This window comes from Rhinichthys klamathensis, unplaced genomic scaffold (assembly GCF_029890125.1).
Source record: "Rhinichthys klamathensis goyatoka isolate OS25496 unplaced genomic scaffold, OSU_Roscu_1.1 h1tg000247l_1, whole genome shotgun sequence".
Taxonomy (NCBI): Eukaryota; Metazoa; Chordata; class Actinopteri; order Cypriniformes; family Leuciscidae; genus Rhinichthys; species Rhinichthys klamathensis.
The window spans coordinates 1,875,575-1,895,673 of record NW_026606769.1 but is presented as its reverse complement, the minus strand read 5'-3'; the positions used below and the strand labels follow the sequence as shown (position 1 = coordinate 1,895,673).

At 37.3% G+C, this 20,099-nt stretch overlaps 1 protein-coding gene across 1 annotated transcript in view; it reads left to right on the top strand.

Moving 5' to 3' along the window:
* The first annotated feature begins 7,808 nt into the window (after window positions 1-7,808).
* Window positions 7,809-20,099, top strand: part of greb1 (growth regulating estrogen receptor binding 1) — a 35,689-nt gene continuing 23,398 nt past the window's right edge. The window contains exons 1-7 of the mRNA XM_056266347.1: window positions 7,809-7,927; window positions 15,714-15,873; window positions 16,077-16,181; window positions 16,342-16,518; window positions 16,902-17,084; window positions 17,777-17,899; window positions 19,327-19,446. Of these exons, the coding sequence (XP_056122322.1) occupies window positions 15,717-15,873; window positions 16,077-16,181; window positions 16,342-16,518; window positions 16,902-17,084; window positions 17,777-17,899; window positions 19,327-19,446 (865 nt within the window). The 5' untranslated portion in view covers window positions 7,809-7,927; window positions 15,714-15,716. The remainder of the gene's footprint in view (window positions 7,928-15,713; window positions 15,874-16,076; window positions 16,182-16,341; window positions 16,519-16,901; window positions 17,085-17,776; window positions 17,900-19,326; window positions 19,447-20,099) is intronic.

The window sequence follows — 20,099 nt, the reverse complement described above, 5'->3', positions numbered from 1 at the left end:
GAGTAAAATCTCCCTCCCAACTGCCTCGTATGCACGAACATCTCCTTGATGTTTGCAATGCGTCCTCTGATATTTACCTGCATTAATAATGTCTTTGGTGTGCCTTTGTAGAAGAGATCATGTGTGTAATGTTATTCTGAATCTGATATATCATTAGAGTGATCACGAATCAGGACAGGCCCCAAGCACCATGTACATTTACTTTACAGACACTTGACTGGGTAAAAGTGTGTAAAATAATGCAAACAGCCTGACGCTGACAATATTGATTTATCTTAAAGAGCTATATGATCCTTAAAATTTACTTTCTATTGATCATGTAACCTTTTGTAGTCAGGTTGAATTGCATGGTGATTGTAATGAATCAACAATGTTAACTGAGAAATTACTAAATTAAGCATATTTTAAGATAAAAAATACTTAGTCAAAAACTGATGCTTTTATCAGTGATTGTATAAATCATTTCAAATTGTTCACAATTATATATATATATATATACTATAACAGTTATTTCTTTTTAATTTTACAGTATGTGTACTTACAGTGTACTTACCCAAGAAAGTACTGGTAATATGCAGTAACTACATCGGTTAAGGTTAGGTTCAGGGTTAGTACATAACCCAGTTTTTGTAATTGCTATATAATAAGTACATATGTACATGTGGAACAGGATTAAATAAAGTGCTACCACTATAACGGATGCAATATTTATTTTATTAAAATGACTTATTTTGTATGTTTATAAAATTATGTTATCGTGTTAAAACAATATTTACTAAATATGTACATTTTAGTGCTCTATCCATTTAAAAGACAATGTTGTATATAACTGTAAAAAGATCTGTAATGTAATTGAAACAACATTAGACATTGTAATACTTAAAATGCACAAAGATTCACACTAAAATTAAGGAAAGTTGACTGGTCTAGTTGATAAGATTTTTTCACTCGTTACACTAATCTTCGTGAATTTTGTCTCACTTTAAAAGTTGAATGTGAGGAACAGAGAGCAGGGGTGCACGCGCGAGCGCGCGTGCGAAACTGTCAAAGACACGCCGAGCGCCCTGAGAATCCCCACGCAAGGCACACCTTATTAAACACTGCCTGATAGGGTCAATAGCCTGCTCTCCCATCACCACCCTAGAACAATTTCAATTTTAATAGCTTTTACTATGTATTTCACAGGCAAGCCCCCCATTGAAATAGAGCCATCAAAAAGTCCCGCCGACAGATTCAAGCCCGGGAGCTTGGCGTAATTATCCCAGCGGACGCGCGCCTCTGTAAGGTAGTTCAACCTCGTTCATCATCTCCAGCAGGCCCCGGACTCTGCCTGCTAATTTCATCCCTAGGATTAGCTTTGCTCACTTGTCTATCTTGTTATATTTCTTGAGGGTGAAATATCGCCTTCCACTTTTAATAAGGCTGAGCGGGGCCACGCACCGTTGCCTGCGCGCGGCATACGCGCGGAAAAAGGGGCAGAAGGGGAGCAAAACTTTGCCGCGCGCTCTTCTGGGGAGTGACCGGAGAGAAAGAGTGAAGGTGAAAGCGTATGCCTGCGATACCTGCAGGGCAATGCAAGCTGTTTGCTCTCTGAATAGAAAAGAAAAGAGGTGTATAGGAGCTCTGGGCCGTGCGCGCTGATACACCCCCAGAGAATGCCCGTGCGCGCCGAAATTAGCAGACGCTCGCGAGGCGGAGCACGAGCGTGACATCTTATTAAACTTGTGGATCAAATCCGCGTATCCTCAGATCATTTGCCATCCGTTTGTCACCTTCACCCTCCACCCCGCGCGCCCTGCGCTTAATTACAATGTATTGTGTTTAAAGGGGCAATTAAAGCCATCACACCAATGGCGTGTTGGACTTTAATTACCCATTGATAATAAGGGTGAATGCTTCTGTGTACTTGTAATAGCTTGTGTCTCGTTCGTACAGTGGACCAATTTACGCTCATTCTTGCTTTTTTTTTTTTAGAACGTAAGCTAAAAAAAAACTCGTAACTTAGGCTACATAAGTCATTAATAAAGTCATTATAAGACCATATATAAATCAAATCAGTGTTTAATGCACATTTAAATTGTTTATCGTTGTTATTTTTATATTTATTATTATATTATGTATTACTTACTGAAGGTTATTTATTTCCTACATTATTTTTGCTATAATGACAAAGCTGCTTATTTATTTATTTATTTATTTATTTTATCTTTATAAGAAACTGGAAAACAATTGTTATTGAGGGGGGGAAATAAAGAAATGTGATTTCTCATTTTTATGTAGGTTTTAGATTATTTGTAATGTAATAATAATAATACTTGTATAAATTATAATGCATTAATATGAATCATTTCAAGTCATCCTGCGGCCTCCTTGGAAATGTGCTGAGGCCCCCTAGTGGGTCCCGGCTCACTGGTTCAGAACCACTGTTATAGAATATTACTTTGCATACTCTATTATTCTATTTTGTTGTGGCAATGACCACTTATTACAATGAACTGTGTCTCTGCAGGCAAAAGTTAACTTAGTTTAACCTTAAAACAGGCAGACTGTGTTATCAAATATTTGCCTGACAGTCCGGGCCAAAAGCTCAAGAAAAAAAAAAACTATAGACCTAATTACATTCGGATCACAGTGACATGAAGCATTTCAAAACACTGCTAGCTATTATTCTGTTACTGCTCACCTTGAAATATTCAAGAGCTCACATATCACTCATTCATAGGGCAGAAAAATTGAAAAGAGAGATGGCAAAATATAATTAACCTTGTTACAGCCAGGTCAAACAACCGATTGTTATTCGTTTCATATGACAGCGCTTTGAGGCAATATTTTCCCAGGGAGACTCATGGCATACGACATAAATTGAGATAAAAATGAAAACAAGAAACCTGAATTAATACTACTGTACTGTATCAAATCAAAAAGCTTCTTGGCACCTGTGAGATACCCTTAAGCAGTTTAGAGGTAAATCGCTATTGAACCAGATCCTTTTAGCTACTGCAGCTTATTGCTTCAGACTTTCATCACAGAGGCCAGCTAACATTTGATACTTCATCATCCACCCATGGCCTCACAGAAGCCACTGAGTGCACCTGACACACACACACACACACACAGCTTTACAGACAGACAGACAGACAGATAGATGGATAGACATGCAACTTCAGCATGTAGCGTTTACTATAAGATTCCATACAACAATGAACACTTTACAGGAACGTTGTAAATGTGCACAGATTTATTGTGTTGCTTTTAAAGTCGTGAAGATACATCATTTATAATGTACCAAATCACTAGGTTTGGTAGAATACATTGGCTAATTTGTGGGATTTTTTTTTTTTTTTTTTTTTTATGTTATTGATTTAAATTAATGACCATATTTGAAATAAATGGATGAACAACAAATTGGTAAGTTCATGATTAGACCGTGTTATTGAACTGTCTCTCTGGTGGTCCAGACCTGATCCGGTCTAGGTGTTTCCCGCTTAATTAAGACTCAGCCGTCACATTGTTCATTACTTTTGCAACCCTCTTGTGAGTGAATTGCCGCCGTCCGTTAATATTTACAGCCTAATACCCGCAACCCCGAGAAGCCACAGCACTCAAATTATATGTCAGATAATTAAAAGAATAATTATGAACGGTCAGCAAGGTATGAGCAATATTTCATAGATGATTGTGTATTTATTTTCCATTTTTCATGGTTTAAATGTATTTTGTATGCAAATAAGTGCAGGGCACTTTTTAATTAACCGTGAGGGGCATTATGAGTAACTTGGTTATAAAATATTTTTGTATCTATCATACATATACTCAAAAACAGGTGGCATTGTGGGTAAAAAAAAAACTATTTATATACAATATTTTATAGTATTGTCCTAATTTTACTGATGTTTAATTATTATTTGTCATCATTATTTATAAATAATGTTTTATCTTGTAAATGAGTACTGTGAGCCACTTGATGACACATAAGTGCAGCCATATGAGGTCATCATCATATATTCTTATATTATACAAATGCAATCCATCTTACAGATGCTACTGCTAGTACTCGGAGTCAGTACACTCAGCTCCAGCCCCTCTCCCTCCATACTATCCCCCTCTCACATAAAGACGGTCATTAATTGAATCACATAATTTTCTTCCCTGCCTCCCACAAAAGGCCATTTGCAACTTCAGGTGTGGAGGGATAATGGGGGATGATATTTCTATCCAACAATGCCAGGGGCAGACTCTGATCATTTTCTCTTCTGAAGGTTAAACTTAGATAACCTGCCTTTGGCATTTAATCAGCTACTTGTTAAATACTCTTTTGGTAATAAAATAATTTAAAGTTTTATTGCTTCTCAAATAAGGCTCTTTTTAAATGGATTTAACGACTTTGTTATGGCTTTGCTGAACGCATCCCTAGTTAGGCTAGTGTGTAAAAGCCCAATGGTAATGATATGCTTTACAGCTTGCAAAATCGCAATGATATTCATTAAAATGACTTTGGTAATCACTGTTTGTAAATTAGAAATACCTGTCCCATCGGCAGACATTTAAAGGGATAGCATCCCACCGTACAGAATTATAAACTATAATTACTATTACACTATAAAAGTCTGCATGGTTTATACATAAGGAATAGACGATCCTTCTCTAATTTAAAGCATTACTTTGTGATAACTAGCTTTTATTAATCTCAGTTAATGTTCGTTTTACATAAATACATTTCTTAACATTTCAAGTTATATATATTTCACTTTTTATTCATTTGAATAAATGCTGTAAACTGTAGGTACACGATACCTTTTGGCCCTCTAGTGGTTAAAAAAACAAAACCATGCATTTTGCGAAATGGATTGTGCATTGTGACAACTACTAGCCTATTCCACTCCCACACACCATACAAGCATTAAAGTAGCCGGAGCAACTTTTCTCCATTTAAAGGGATAGTTCACTTTGAAATAAATTTTTGGTATGTTTTAGCTTACCTCAAGGGCATCCAAGATGTAGGTGTCTTTGTTTCCGCAGTAGTTTCAAACTGTTCTTGTCTGTCAGTCATATAATGCAGGTCTATGGTCACCACCTCAAAGAGCATGCACAGAGAAGTCCAAATTAAACATGATTTAATGACTCGTAAATGTAAGTATAAAAAAATACACAACTGGTGTGCACATCCCAAACACCCAGATTGTGCCTGATGAAGACCTGATGGTCGAAACGTTGCCTTGCTAATAAATTCTTTGGAGCAGCTTTTTCAGTGTGCGGACTTCACACTTCTTTTTTTCATAAATGTAAGTACACATTGATGGCCTAAGACACGAAACGAGCGGTTTGTGTGAGAAAACGAACAGTATTTATATCGTTTTTACCTCTTGTAATGCACAGACCGAAGCGCCCGCGCCCTCAGATCACTTGGACGTGGCTGTGATTACAAGAGGTAAAAACGATATAAATACTGTTCGTTTTCTAACAGGCAGATAACAGCCATTGCAACGGAATTCAAGTGCGTGAATAGTGGTTGGCGCTCTTTATAAAGCGGCATCGTTTGAACAAGCCTGACATAGAAGTTCCTCGCCATAGAAAAGTACAGCATCACAAGCTGCTATTGTGAACGCGCCGCTCCACTGCCGTGTTCCGCAGAGAAGACTGTCAAAAGAGCTCAATGCAGCTACTGATTATATATTGTTCATCCAAAGCATCACTGAAATATTTACATTTTTTGCTCATTTAACTGAAAAATGATGCACTGATCTATTATTCTCTCTTACTATTATATTTTTGATTCAACGACAAAGTGAAACTACGGCAGGTGGTTTTCATTGAACGTTGTTTTTTTGCTAGTCAGAAGTGTGTGTGGGGGCAGATTTTTAAAAAGGTTTAAAGTTTGAGATCCACAAAAAGTCTGTCCTGCTGCAAATGCTTTACAATATTGATGTTGCTCTTGGTTGGTTAATTAAAAGACAACCACATACATAATAAATGCAGAACATAAAGGTTTTTTTTTTTTTAAATCAGCTTTCACCTTCCAACATTTCCTTCAGAAGACTTGATTGTCTGCCCTTCAGAGTCCAGATATGGTCGTGCTTCCTGTCCACTGACACCCATATAAATGGCCTTATTATCTCCCATTGAAATGGGGGAACCTGGTGTGGTCTGGTCCAATGAATCACCAGCAAGCTTTCCTTTTTTGGCCAGGCTCCAGCTCATGTTTTCTCATCAGGTTCCGGTGCCTGTTAATGACAAAGTAACAATAACTCACCCGGATTAAAAGCCTAAATCTGCAGTTGAGTGGCAGAGTGACCAGCTAATGAGGTGCATTTGGGTAAATTGTTGACAGTGCTCTTCACAGAGAGGAAGGGGCTATCTTTATTAATTTACCAAAGCTATGACAACAGCGGAAAGAGCAAAGTCAAGCAGATGAAGATGAATACACCGGTTGGGTCCCCGGGAACTTCTGCATTAGTGCATGACAACCTAAAATGCTCTTGTCACCAATGAGCGTCACATTCGCCTGTGGGCACTTAGTGGGGGAATAAGAAGCCGTCAGGATGACAGATTGCCGAAGACCGGGACTTGTGGGGAAAAAAATGAGAAATGAACATTTGGTGGAGGCGGCACATGATGGGTGACAGTTATGTGATATGCTCATGTCAATTTAATAATTCTGTCACCGGACGAGTGGAAAAGAGGGAACGTATGAGAGAAGTCATTAACTTCATATTCTGTGAGCTCTTCAGAGATTTCAAAAACAACACATTGTTTAGGCCTAGGTTTGTATGTTTCAAATGTCAATGTTTACGGAAGAAATGCAGCCCACGAGGATGGATGCACGAAACTCATTGCTCAGTAGTTCCACAAGTATGTGATGTGTCACATGGGAACTTCCTGCTTAATTGGTCAGAATCAAATCATCTATACAGCAATGCATTTAAAATAACATTTTAGTAAGGGCGAGTTAATTTCTTATAGTGTTTTTGATGTTTCACATGCTGAGGTGTATTTCAGATGTGATCATATTGATTGGATGTGATAACGCCACAAGAAAACTTCTCCAGAAGATTTGACTGAAGTTAAACCAGCAATATAATGATTTATGCATGTACAGTAAAGTGGTAATACTACAGTCTGGGTTATACAATTGGACCCATGTTTAAATTGGGAAGATAGTTAGACAAGGAAAGGAAAGGACAAAAAAGTTCCTCCTAAACACAATTGGTGTTGTAACTCAATTTATCCAGCAGATGGCCATAAAGAGTTGAAGGATAGATACACTCATGTTTGTATACGTGCATTTTGTATAAAATTCATTGTCACATCAATCTTCTTGATGAATTAATAAATTACATATTTATGCACTTGGTCCGTTTATAGTTAGTGTAAAACTCTGGGACCGCTAACTATATAACGTTATTATGTGAGAGGAAAAAAAACGGGGGAACGCCAAAAAGCACAGCAGAACAGTTTGATTGTCATTGAATTTGCATTTACTTAGTCCACATTGAGACAACGTATTTGTGAACTGCACTTTTTTTTTTTTTTTTACTTATGATAAAAAGCAGCAACTTACCTGGCGTTTAAATTACACTTGACAGTTTATTTCCATTAACTCTATCAAAGCCTTTCCCAAAATCCCGCTCAAGCGGTGAAGTTGGGTGATACCATTTCTACAGGGAATGAAGGGGCGAAATCATCTCAGGAGAGGACGAAGAGACAATACCATCACATAAGGAGGGAGGGGTGCCCTGTTCGCTGTAAAAAAAAAAAAAAAAAAAACATCACATGCGGCCAGCGGCATTTTCACAGCAGGGCTGACCCGACCCGACCGCTCATGTTCAGCGGAGTCGGGTGAATCGCGCATCTCGGAGATATGTACATGAACAGTCCGATCCCATTCAATTTCCCCTGGAATATCTGAGTGCTTTCCCAGTCAATTACGGTAAGTTTGTGTTTGCTTTTAGTGTGCTGCGCTTATTGCATTACCGGATATATAGGAAATATAGGAAAGAATGCTGTTGTTGCCATCCATACTCTGATCCCATCACATCTCTAATGAAAATCATCGCTAAATATACTTTAATACACTAAATACTATGTCATAGTCAGACTTTATATTTTTATAAAGACTACAAAGACTTTTGACTAAAAGTATTTTTTAAATAATCTTTTAAGTTACAAGTTAACTAATGTTACTTATAAGTATAACTTATAACTTTTTGATCGATAAATGAAATAATTTAAAATCAACATCTCATTTATTTAAATTAAATTATTATTATTCTCATTGATTAATAATGAAATGCAAAGATAAAACACACTGTTACTATTTTTTGACTATTTAATTAGGCTTAATAATCAACATGAATGTTTTGAAGAGTTAATTGCAAAATATTGTCATTGATTTGCAGTAGATTTTATTAAATGTCAGGACATGTTGACAGTGCAAACTAACCTGTTGCACAGAAGTTTAAATCCCAGTAGAGTGTCACACTGAACATAATGTGATTGATTTTATTTCTGACTGCAGGACTTGTTCTAGCTCATGTGGAACTTTGTAACATTATTTTACATTAAATAATTTGTATTGCATTATTTAATTAACTCCAAACAGTGTCTAATAAAATTACAAATAACTACTGAAAGAATCAGGGATTTATCCTTATCCTATATGAATAGTATGCTCTGTTCATATTATGAAAGATGTTCTCTGATTTGCTGGATTTCCCTCCATTTCCCATGTAGACAACACAAACAGACAGTTTATCTCTTCTTTTCACTCAAGGATGTTGCCTCTTGCTTTCACAGTGCTGCGTCCGAAATCACATATGAGTAGGTATTTATTTTGAATGAGTAACTACACAATGTATGTTTCTGGGTGTAATACATTCGCCATGTTGTCATTATCATGTGACCTACCAGCGTCAGTTATGCCGCTTCACTGCCATTCATAAATCCTCTCCCGTGGCCTCATGGGATAATGTAAAGTGTCCTTGTATCACATGGTGAACGTGATTTCACCAAGTACCACATGTTCCTGGATCAACATCTTTGTTGATCCTGGATCAACTTTCCAATCAACCAATCAGATTTAAGGGAAAAGTTTACAGTTTATGTCAAGTTTAGGCTTAGAACCAGGGTGAAGTACTTAAACATCAGTGTTATTCACCTATCATTATCCTCTGATTTTAGGGAAAGGTTATGGGTAGGGTTAGGTTTAGGTTTAGGGGTACGGATTGGGTAAGGACTACATTTTGGGACAGGAATGTTGATCCAGGATCAACAAAATATGTTGATCCAGGACCATGTCTTACTTGGCAAAATCATGGTGACCGTATGGGCACAATCAGAATCTCGCCGGTAGAGGTCATCCGGGTACTTTTTACCTACTCTTTTATGAGTACTGTGAATTCGAACATACTTCTTGTTACAAACTGTTTTTTCGCCTACTATAAAGTAGGGATGTATGCTATTTCGAATGCAGCCAGGGAGTCTCCTAAAAAAAACAATATGGCTGTAAAAGCACCACCATTTGCTTCACAATACAATATTCAACAGATAAATAAAGAAAAGAAAAACATTTAGACACTAGAACAATTTTTACAGCGCTAAAATGCATTTTCCCTTATGTTTTGTGAATGCATTTGCAAATAAATAATATCAGAGTGGCAAAAAAAAAAACTATATTTATGAAGGAAAATCCACGCTTGCAGTAAGGTTTGAGAGCTGAGGCTGCAAAACAAGTGTGCTTGCATTAGGAAGAATTAATATGTCATTTGTCACTCCCTCACTTGTGTCTGATCAAGCTGACATATTGAATTTGACTGATCTTTTAATAATAATGTAGTCGTATGGCCATTTGCCCTGATTGATTTGAGTAGATGTAGCATGTCTACATTAGATAGCCTGTGTCTTAGGAGTTTTGCTTCATTGAATACACCATTTTTATTATTATTATTTTCACTGATAATTCTGATATATAAAGCTTTCTTATACTTGATTGGTAGATTGTTTCAGTATGATGTTTATCCTATTTTTAGTTTTACACAAAAGCCAGCTGATCTCATGAGAAAATGTATTTATGAGGTGGTGAGTCTGTATAAATTTGTGCAATGGGATTTCGTATGATTTTAATGATTTATGATATATTTTTTTTAAGTAAGCATAAAGGTCCACCTCTAACCCCACCCTAAAACCTAACCATCAGTGGTGCATTAGCAGATCGTACGAAACCGGATTAATTAGATAGCACATATTCATACGAATTAGCCACCATTTCGCCAAAACGTAAAAATAGTTACAAATTGCCATGAGAGTGTGTTGCAAAAGCCACTCCACACAACCACTGGGAGGAAAACTAACTCAGCCCTTTGGATGGAGACAGCCTTTCTTCCTTACAAGCTCTGTCGCAAGAAAACAAAAGCCTTTTCAGTCTGCTAAAGTGCAAACTTTCTGTCAGACTGAAGTAGCCTAGTAATTATAGAGATTGGTAACAAGAGCCTCAGGTGATTTGAACAAAGGATATCTTGAAACTCAGGACTGACCACTTACTTCAGCTGTCAAAAGATGACATATATCTGTTATAGGAAATAGGACACAGTTAAGGACAGCTTATTTTTGGTGGGAATAGCTGGTGTTTGGACTGTGTTAAGCAATGTTCACAACGTTCAGGGCCAGAAGGGTATTTTCTGCACACATCACATTAGACTGTGTTGAGTTAGTAGGACCGATTTCATTGGTGGAAGTGTAATGATACATTATTTAGGACAGGTAGTGTGTACAGATCCTGTGAATGTGACACTCAGTCCATCACTATATGATAATAAGCATCATGCTTTGATACTTACAAGATATCTTCATTTTTATCCAGTAACATATGCTTCTTTCTGATGAAAATGAACAAGTTATTCCCGCAGTATCCCTAAACGCCTTCAGACTGGACAAAAAGACCTGTCTGAATGCAACTGGCCATCCTTGAAATGTGATCTCTCGCAGGGGTCCAGGGGTCAAAGGCTAAAGGTGATGAGAAGAATGAAGCGGTGCTATCTGACTGCCCTTCTCAGCCTCTTTGTGTCCATTGAGCCTCTGGCTGGACCATGCCTGAGCACATCAAAGCACTGGCCAAACATTGTTTGCCAGCCCTGACCTTTGACCTGTTGCTATGCGGCGAGCTTTACGCAGGAGTTTGTGTGTGTGTGCTGGTAGAGTGAGACAGTGGGCAGAGTCGAAGCAGAAACCTGCTGTGTCACCCACTCACTGATCAATAATAACGTTCAATGAGTTTCCTCTCTCTGTTTCAGACTCTTCTACTAGTCGTCTGCTCGGTTTTATTGTATGTGAGAAGCATGGAATGACCCCTGCCCCCACTTACATATACAACTCCCAAGGCTAAAGTCTTAAAAGCCATCCAACCCCTTCTTCCATCCTCTTTAGAGAAGAAATAAGTAGTGAAAGTAGCACTTTCTTTCTGTTTCAGGCTCTTCAGATGCCAATTTTTAGGGATACGAATAGTTTGTCCAAATGTCTCTAATGTGGTTTGTGGCTTTGTAAGAACTATGTGTATCTCCTCACCTGAACTGCAATTTTCAATCTTGAGTTTTTTGGAATAGTTAGACTTTGTAACTGTTTGAAGTGGAAATATTAGGCTGAAATTCTAAAACAACCCCTAATGGAAAAACTATACACTAGCATTCAAAAGTTTAGGGTCAGTAAGATTTTTGTTTTAAATGTTTTTGAAAGAAGTCTCGTATGCTCAACAAGGCTGCATTACAATTTAAACTAACCATTTACTATTTTAATATATTATAAAATTAACATTTTAGTCATTTAAATTATCTCTGTGATAGCAAAGCTGAATTTTTAGCAGCTATTACTCCAGTCTTCAGTGTCACATGAACCTTTAGAAAAAGAAGAATTTTTTTTAATTATTATTATTTATTTATCAGGGACAATGCACAAAGTACATTAATCTTTCGAAAAGATGTTTTGTGCCAGAGTTAGCCGAAGCTAATTTTCATCCGCAGTCCCCGGGCAGGTGCACACAATTTTTAAAACATTACATTACAAAACACTATCAATAGTAAAAATAATGGCAAATAGGCTACACATAACAAACAAACAGATGTTCAAAATGAGAGAACATATTCAAAAGACAATCTCTACCCATAATATATACATTAAATGTGCTGATGCTGACACAGCTGGTGACCCTTAGCTTGTTTAATTATATTCAGATAAAACATTGCTTTTGCTTGTCTTAGCTGTTGAGTGACTTTATTTCCAAGTCCCTTATAGATCAGGCGATCAAGACCCGTTTTATATGACTTTCTTAATGCTGAATCTCGAGTTCTCATTAATTTCCATAGATTATCATTTAACCATGGTAACGGAATTTTGCCTTTAGGTTTTACCTTTTTTTCTTTAGAATACTTAAGAACAAGCTGTTGGAACATCTTTATCAACTCACCAGAGGCTGTATTACTATCTTTATCATTTATCATTTCAAACCAATTTACCTTTCTGATTTCATTATCAAACCTCTCAATATTTTTTCCTGGGGATACAAAGTACAGAATCAAAATCAACCTTTTTTTTTTTGTTGACAATTTCCTTGCAACTAGTGTTAAATTATGATCAGAAAGACCTGTTATTAAATTATAAACTTTACCAATACGGTCAGCTTTGTTAGTAAAAACTAGATCAATAAGCGTTTGAGTTGTTTTAGTAATCCGAGTTGCTTTTTTTATAATTTGTGTAAAATTACATTTTTGAGTAATCTCTTTTAATTTTTTCCTCCCATTTTTATCGAAATCCCAAATCATTCTAATATGCTGATTTGTTGCTCAAGAAACATTTCTTCTTACCAATGTTAAATACAGTTGTGCTGCTTAACATTTTTGTGAAAACTGTGATTGTTTTTTTCAGGATTCTTTGATAAACAGGAAGTGCAAAAGAACAGCATTTATTTGCAATATAGATGTTTTGTAACATTATAAATGTCTTTACTGTTACTTTTGATCAGTTACTTTTAACGTCACTTGTATACACACAGAAGTATATATATATATATATATATATTATATATTGATGTCCAATGGTTGGTTTTCTTGGGTTGGTGACTCTGTGTGTTAAACCTGATGGTGTTTGTTGAGCCAGTGTGAATAAGTTTTAATATAAAATTGTGGGGACAAATGTGCCTCAGCTGTGATATTTTCTAGCTAATTCTTCAGCATTTGAAGTGCTGTGTAAAGAGTGTCAGAAAGACGTAGGTAAGACAGACAGGCTGAGAGAGAGGATTGTCTGAGAGAGAGAAGGCCATAAACAGAGACACAATAGTTGGGTGATGGGAGGGGGGGAGTCCGGGAAAGATGAAAGACCTCGTCACCTCCCTGTAAGGAAGCTCTGTCCGGGAGGATGGGGCTGTTGAACGTTCTCGCTGCTATCACGTCTTGCTCTTTTATCTCCTCGACTATCTGCAGAGCCTGTCTGCGTTAGCATTTGTTTATTTAACTGCCATTTCTCCCCCTCAGCACAAATGCTAATATGTTGTTGAGGGGCAATAGCACAGCTCCTGACTAGCTGAAAAAGTCCAAAAAGTTTTTGCCATGAGATCCCAAAGATTCTGGCTAGCAACATTATGGGAGCATGTGAATTTCACTTTCTGGTTATATAAAAGCTTTATGGTGGTACTGGTTGATGTTTATATGACACGTTGCTGGTCTTCTTCATTGTTTTAGGGTGTTACTGTGTTGTGAATTCCCAGTGTGTGGGATGTGTGCTGAGAGAAGGAACATATGGCAGAGAGCATTTAAAGGCGAGGGGATTATGTCCAAGGGGCTTTTTTTCAACATGGTTGAGCAAAATAGATTCATTGGTGTCCTATACCTACATATAAATAAAAGCTGACGTTAAAGGTGTAGTTCTACAAAATACCAAAAAGTCTTCGTTTATTCATCTTCCAAGCCCATAAGAATACAAAAACTGATATTTTGAATACATTTCTGGTAGTCCTTTTCCATGTAATTGCAATGAATCAGGACTGATGCTTCCAAGGTTCAACAAATAATTCAAACACAATAAAAAGTGGTCCATACAACTAATAGTCTTGTCTTTTAAAGTCATACAATAACATTGTGTGTTTAACAGACTGAAATCTAAGTCATTAGTGACTGATAATCTCTTCCAGTGAGTTGTTAACTATTGTGACTGATTCAAGTGAGTGAGTTGAGCGTGCAAACCAGGGCCGTGTTTCCCAAAATCATTGTCAGTCTGATAATGTGTAGTGTGGTCACATTTACCATTGCTCTGTGAAATTTAGTGGATGAAATGCAGTCATTTCAATAAGAAATCAACGCAATCGGAGTTTCACGTAAGGGGCTAAAAATTTCCCCACACAGGTTTCACTTGTGTTCAAGTTGGTTAATCAAATTTGTCAAGTTAACCAACAGAAAACTGCTTGGTTTGAAAGTGACTTCTGTGTGAGTGAATCTTCATGCATCGCTACACTATTGACAGTGGACAATGGCCAAAATTTCACTAATGTGAACTTAAAACTTAAGTAGATTGTAGAAATCATTGGCACCAATTGTCTATATGATCTACTAGGCTTTTGAAATACAGCCCAGAAGATCAGTCTGATTTGTGAACTAGTCTTTCAAACCAGCTTTGTGAACTTATTCATCAAAAAGTTCTGACTGAAAATAACAATTTGTTAGTATTAAACCATAACTTTCAGTCTGTTCCTCACTCAATGTTCTAATAAAAAGAGTAAATCTATAAAGTACATTATTCATCCTGTGAGCGCAGCCTTTCACAGTTTCCAACTTTGTGTTTACTGTTAGAGGTAGATCAATCTCCCTCTCTCTCGTTCTCTCTCTCTCTGCCAGTCTGGGTCAGGACACCCTGACATTGGCTCATGGTGACTTTATGAGGTTGCAAATTGAACACCCTACAAAAATCCACTATCCATGGGGAAACTGGCTCTCTTCACAGCCTGTTGTAAATGATTTGAGCTCAGTCTTGTTCTGTGCTAATCATATTTCCTGATCATGGAGAGAGGCTGATTGCCTGATGAGTCACTGACATTAAATCAGCTAATATGAGTTTGTGTGCAGTTAAAATCACATGTAACCTCAAATAACCTCTGTGTTACAGTTGTTTGCTTTCTTGCAGAGTTCTCAAATTAAACTGTAGTTTTGTTATTTTCCGGTATGTTGTTTTACTGGGTATAGTACAATACAGGGATTTTTTTTACTGGACCCACCGCACAAAATTATTAATTTTGTTTTTATATGACTTTTTATAATAAATTCCAGAAAAAAATCTGGAAAAAAAAATCATTTTTAAAGGTGTATATATATATATATATATATATATATATATATATATATATATATATATATATATATATATATATATATATATATATATATATATATATATATATATATATATATATATATATATATACAAATTTAAAAATGAATGTTTTTTTTCTGATTTTCTGATTTTTTTTCTGGAAAAAATTAAAATAAAATATATTATTATTTATTTTTATTATTATTATTTTTAATCAAGGAATGCATTTTTACAACAATAATGTCACTATGACGGCTATAAACTTTATTAACCCTTTTATAGAAAATGATGGCATACATTTTTTTGTTTGTAATTTGTCTGAAGTAGCCATTTAAAGTTTTGTATAACAAATTATCTCCATTCTATTAAAGGTCATGGGGAATTCGTATACAGGACACCTTCAGAGCACACGGTTTGAGGAAGTGCTGCACAACTCCATAGAGGCGTCACTGCGCTCCAACACAGTGGTGCCCAGACCTGTGTTCTCTCAGCTGTACCTGGAGGCAGAGCAAAGGCCTTCTTCTCATGAAGGTGAGCATTTACTCTGTCTTCTGTGGTATCACACTCTTTAGAATGCATCTCTTTGATGTTTTGAGTACTTCTCCTGACCAGACATGCGGTGATAAAGCATCAAGTAATAAAAGCTCTTCCATGTTTATTTTAAACCATGTTTATTTAATATCAGTTAGTTAGTTGGTTATTTTATTGTATCTAAAAAATTTTTTTACCAACAGGTCGAATAGATGAGGAAGATGACGAAGAGGATGGCTCAGATTCAAACAGCCCTCCAATCCCATTTCAGATGAAGCCTCCACCAGAGGGATCCTGTACTACAGATGGTTAGATCATATAGGCCATATGTAACAGAGCAGATCTTTAGTGACTATTTAAGTCAGTACATTTATAGCCATTCAGACTATTGATGGATGATCAGTGATTCCGTACATTCATAGAGTCCCTGTGTCCTGATACAATGGTGACCAGAGTTCTGCATTTCAGGGTTCTGTCAGGCGGGCAAAGACCTTCGGCTGTCATCCATGGCCACTGAGTCTTTGGAAGTCCCTCCTGGATTTCTGCTCGTCGGCGCGAAATCTCCCAGTGTGCCTGATCACATTCTGGTGTGTGCGGTGGACCTGCGCTTTCTCCCTGATGAATGTGGACGTAATGCACTTTTAGGTAAGACACACTGAACCTGATGAACCAGAATCTGAATACCCTGCATTATAAAAAATTGTCAGAGTTTGAAGGAGAGGTGGAAAATGGGAAAGCTCTGACTTGTTGGGTACCCCAACCTCGTAGGAGTCGGCGGAACCACATTTTCATTTGACAGAGAGACATTTTTAGGTCTTTAATTTGGGTTTCCATGGCACTCAACTCAGCACCCTCGCCCCCAGTGATGGTTTGTGGCTATGGAAACTGGGCACTCAGCTGGGTACTGTCTATACTATGTCTCTATTTTAGATAACTGATTTTGGTCCTCAAAGAATGTAGACCGCATCTGTGTGCTCGAAGACATCCACAAAAAAGCAGATATTCACTGGATGTCTCGTCTGTTATAGGTTTCTCAGGGAACTGCATGGGCTGTGGAGAAAAGGGCTTCCGCTACTTCACTGAGTTTGCCAACCACATCAACCTGAAGCTCACCACGCAGCCTAAGAAGCAGAAGCACTTAAAGTACCACCTGCTCAGAAATGCACAGGGAATTCTGGTCAAGGGACCACCAATCTGCTGGAAAAAAATAGGTATGATTGAACCAAAATGATTGGACGATGAAGGTATCATTTTCCACTTTATGGTAATCTTGTGAATGGCATCTTATTTTAGCAGCATTTAGCATCAGCATGGATTATTGGCAACCAGTGATTTGCAGGAGGGTTAACTTGACCCTGTTCAGCATCTTGGGTCACCCTGACCCATTCACCAGTGGTTGCCTTCTCAATCTGACAGTCCAGATGGCCAGCACTCACTGCTTCCATGGAGCTCACTGCTACCATGGTGACACGTCAACATTGGGCCAAAGAGCTTTGGCAGTGTATGCGCATATTCAGAGATTTATTTTAAAAAAGAATGGCTAAATGAGTGTAATGGCCTGTTCACACACAAGACAATAACTATAACGATTACTATATAGCTATATTCTAATTCTATGAAAATAGGAAAGTCCACACCACAGCTACACAGAGGAATAAAGTCGTTGGAATTTTCCAGCTGATGAACAAAAAAAGCCAATGGCAGCAAATCAGAATTCATCTGACTTTAAAAAACTTGAGCATTTAAAGCTGCGGATGACGCAGCTGCAACACACGCTTATAACAAACGGAACGTTATAGCAAACTTTGTTTACATTTTCTAAACAAAATGTGAGTGGCACAAAAGTTGCGTATGTGGTTGCTAGGGTTTTCCTATAAAAAAAAATTTCTCATGTTATGTGCAGACAGCCGAATGAGACATGCAGTCGGTAATGTAGCTGCTGGACCAGAGGAACAATCAGGACATGGACCCTCTGACCTGCTTCCCAATTCAGCACACACAGCCTTGAACACAATTAACCACACAGGTAGGAAACACAGGGTGTTCAGATAGAACAAGTTTGCATAGACGCAGGGGCGATTCTAGGATTTCAAATTAGGGGGGTTCAGCCTCAACCTCAGGGAATGATTAAAAAATATATATATATATATATATATATATTGTTTGTATACTAGGGTAGACATGAACAATACAGTAGGTTCTACACTACCTATCAAGTCAATCCCTGAATATTTAATTAATTTCTAATAATTTTAAATTACCAGCTAGTATACATTAAGAATATAGACAAACTTTGTATTACTGTAATTGTCCAGATTGGCAATATGTGGGTAAAATATTTTCTAAATATAAATATATTTTTCAATGCATGTAATGTTTTAGACACTATTATTTTTGTAACTCTTCATTTGTGCAGTAAAATTAACTTTAAAGAAGATCTACATTTGTCATTTTCATTCATGGAGATAACATGGAAAATGTGCCATGCTTAAAGGAACACTCCGACTTTTTGGGACTTTAGCCTATTCACCTTATCCCCCTTATCCCCCATAGTTAGATAAGTCCATATATACCTTTTTCATCTCCGTGCGTGCTATAAGTCTGTTTGACGCACCCACTGCTAGCCTAGCTTAGCACAAAGACTGGATGTAAATGGTTGCAGCTAGCATACTAATCCAAATAAGTGACAAAATACCGCAGCACCTGAGACGCGCCGTGGTGAGGAGCCGACAGTATGTGAGGAGCAGAGAGCGCGTCTCAGGTGCTGCGGTTATCACTCTGCCCAAGTAGCAGTGCTTCGCCTTCAGAGAATCCAGTATTTATACGGTTAAAATATGTCTGTGTCTCATGTGACTTTGTTTTTTGTACACTCTGTGACTATACAAATCACAACATGTAAATAGGAAAATGTTTGCGCTATTTTGTCACTTATTTGGATTAGTATGCTAGCTGCAACCATTTACATCCAGTCTTTGTGCTAAGCTAGGCTAGCGGTGGGTGCGTCAGATAGAGTTACAGCACGCACGGAGATGAAAAAGGTATGTATGGACTTATCTAACTCTGGGGGATACGGTGAATAGGCTAAAGTCCCAAAAAGTCGGAGTGTTCCTTTAAGTGAAAAACTGGTGGAAACAAACACACATGGAAATGACATGTAATTACCATTATAACCAGTAGATGGCTGCAGAGGACCACTTATTTGCCATTTCCACTCCCTTTTATAGTTATTTTCGCGTGTTTTGCTTTTTGATTTATTCTAAAATTAATATTATAGCAAATTTGAGCAATTTTATTGCACAGAAGTATGAAATATAGCAAGAGTAGGCATAGACATTATTGAACTGTCTGTCTGATTGCTAGATTCATAATGTCCAATGAATATATTAACTTTTTCAAGAATAGAATCTCTTTTATCTTTAAAATGATATATTTTACCCTGTCCCCATCACACAGATCTAAACACTCATCTCCATATATCTGAGGGCTCCCCTCCCATAACCAACGGCAGTCATATTCCTGGACCGCCACAGCCTGGAACAGTGGCCAGTGGCCCTGGAAGGCCCACAGTAATAGGTAATCTTGCTGTCACTATCCAGGAGTCACTAATCACTCAGTGTTTATATTTCAAGCTTGGATCAGAGAAAAGGGAAATCTCAATTTTACATGGACGGTCCCTAAACGAATCCTCTCTTTAGACTCCACACCTCTAATGAAAGAAAGCCCCCCTTTTGAAATGTTTAAATGCTTTAAAAAGAGGCAGCTGTATTGTCTAGGCCTTTTCCCCCTCCTCTTTTGTTGTTGGTGTCTGTCATTATTCAGCATTTGGGGCTGTAAAAGATCCCTCTCTTTTCTTTCAGCACTCTCTGACTATCACCTCCATAAAATGGTGCTGTAAAGTCTCTTCCCTGCTCTCTCCTGCTCTCTGTCTGCATTGTAAAATGTGAGACTTCCTTCCTGATGCTTTGGTTTTCATTAGGATTTAACACATCTACCCTTTTTTTCTGTTTCTCTTTGCATATCAGCTCTTGTTTACAGTCTGGTTAATGTGTAACATAATAGTCACTTCCTATGACACCGAAACCCACTTTTAAAGCGAATTTACATTCCATTGCTTTTAGAATAACAAGAAAAAAGGAAAGTTTGTCAAGGTAAACTTAGATGTAAGCTTGCCAAATACTTGTCTGAAAGTTTAAAAAAGATTTTAATAGCCTTGAAATTACAACATT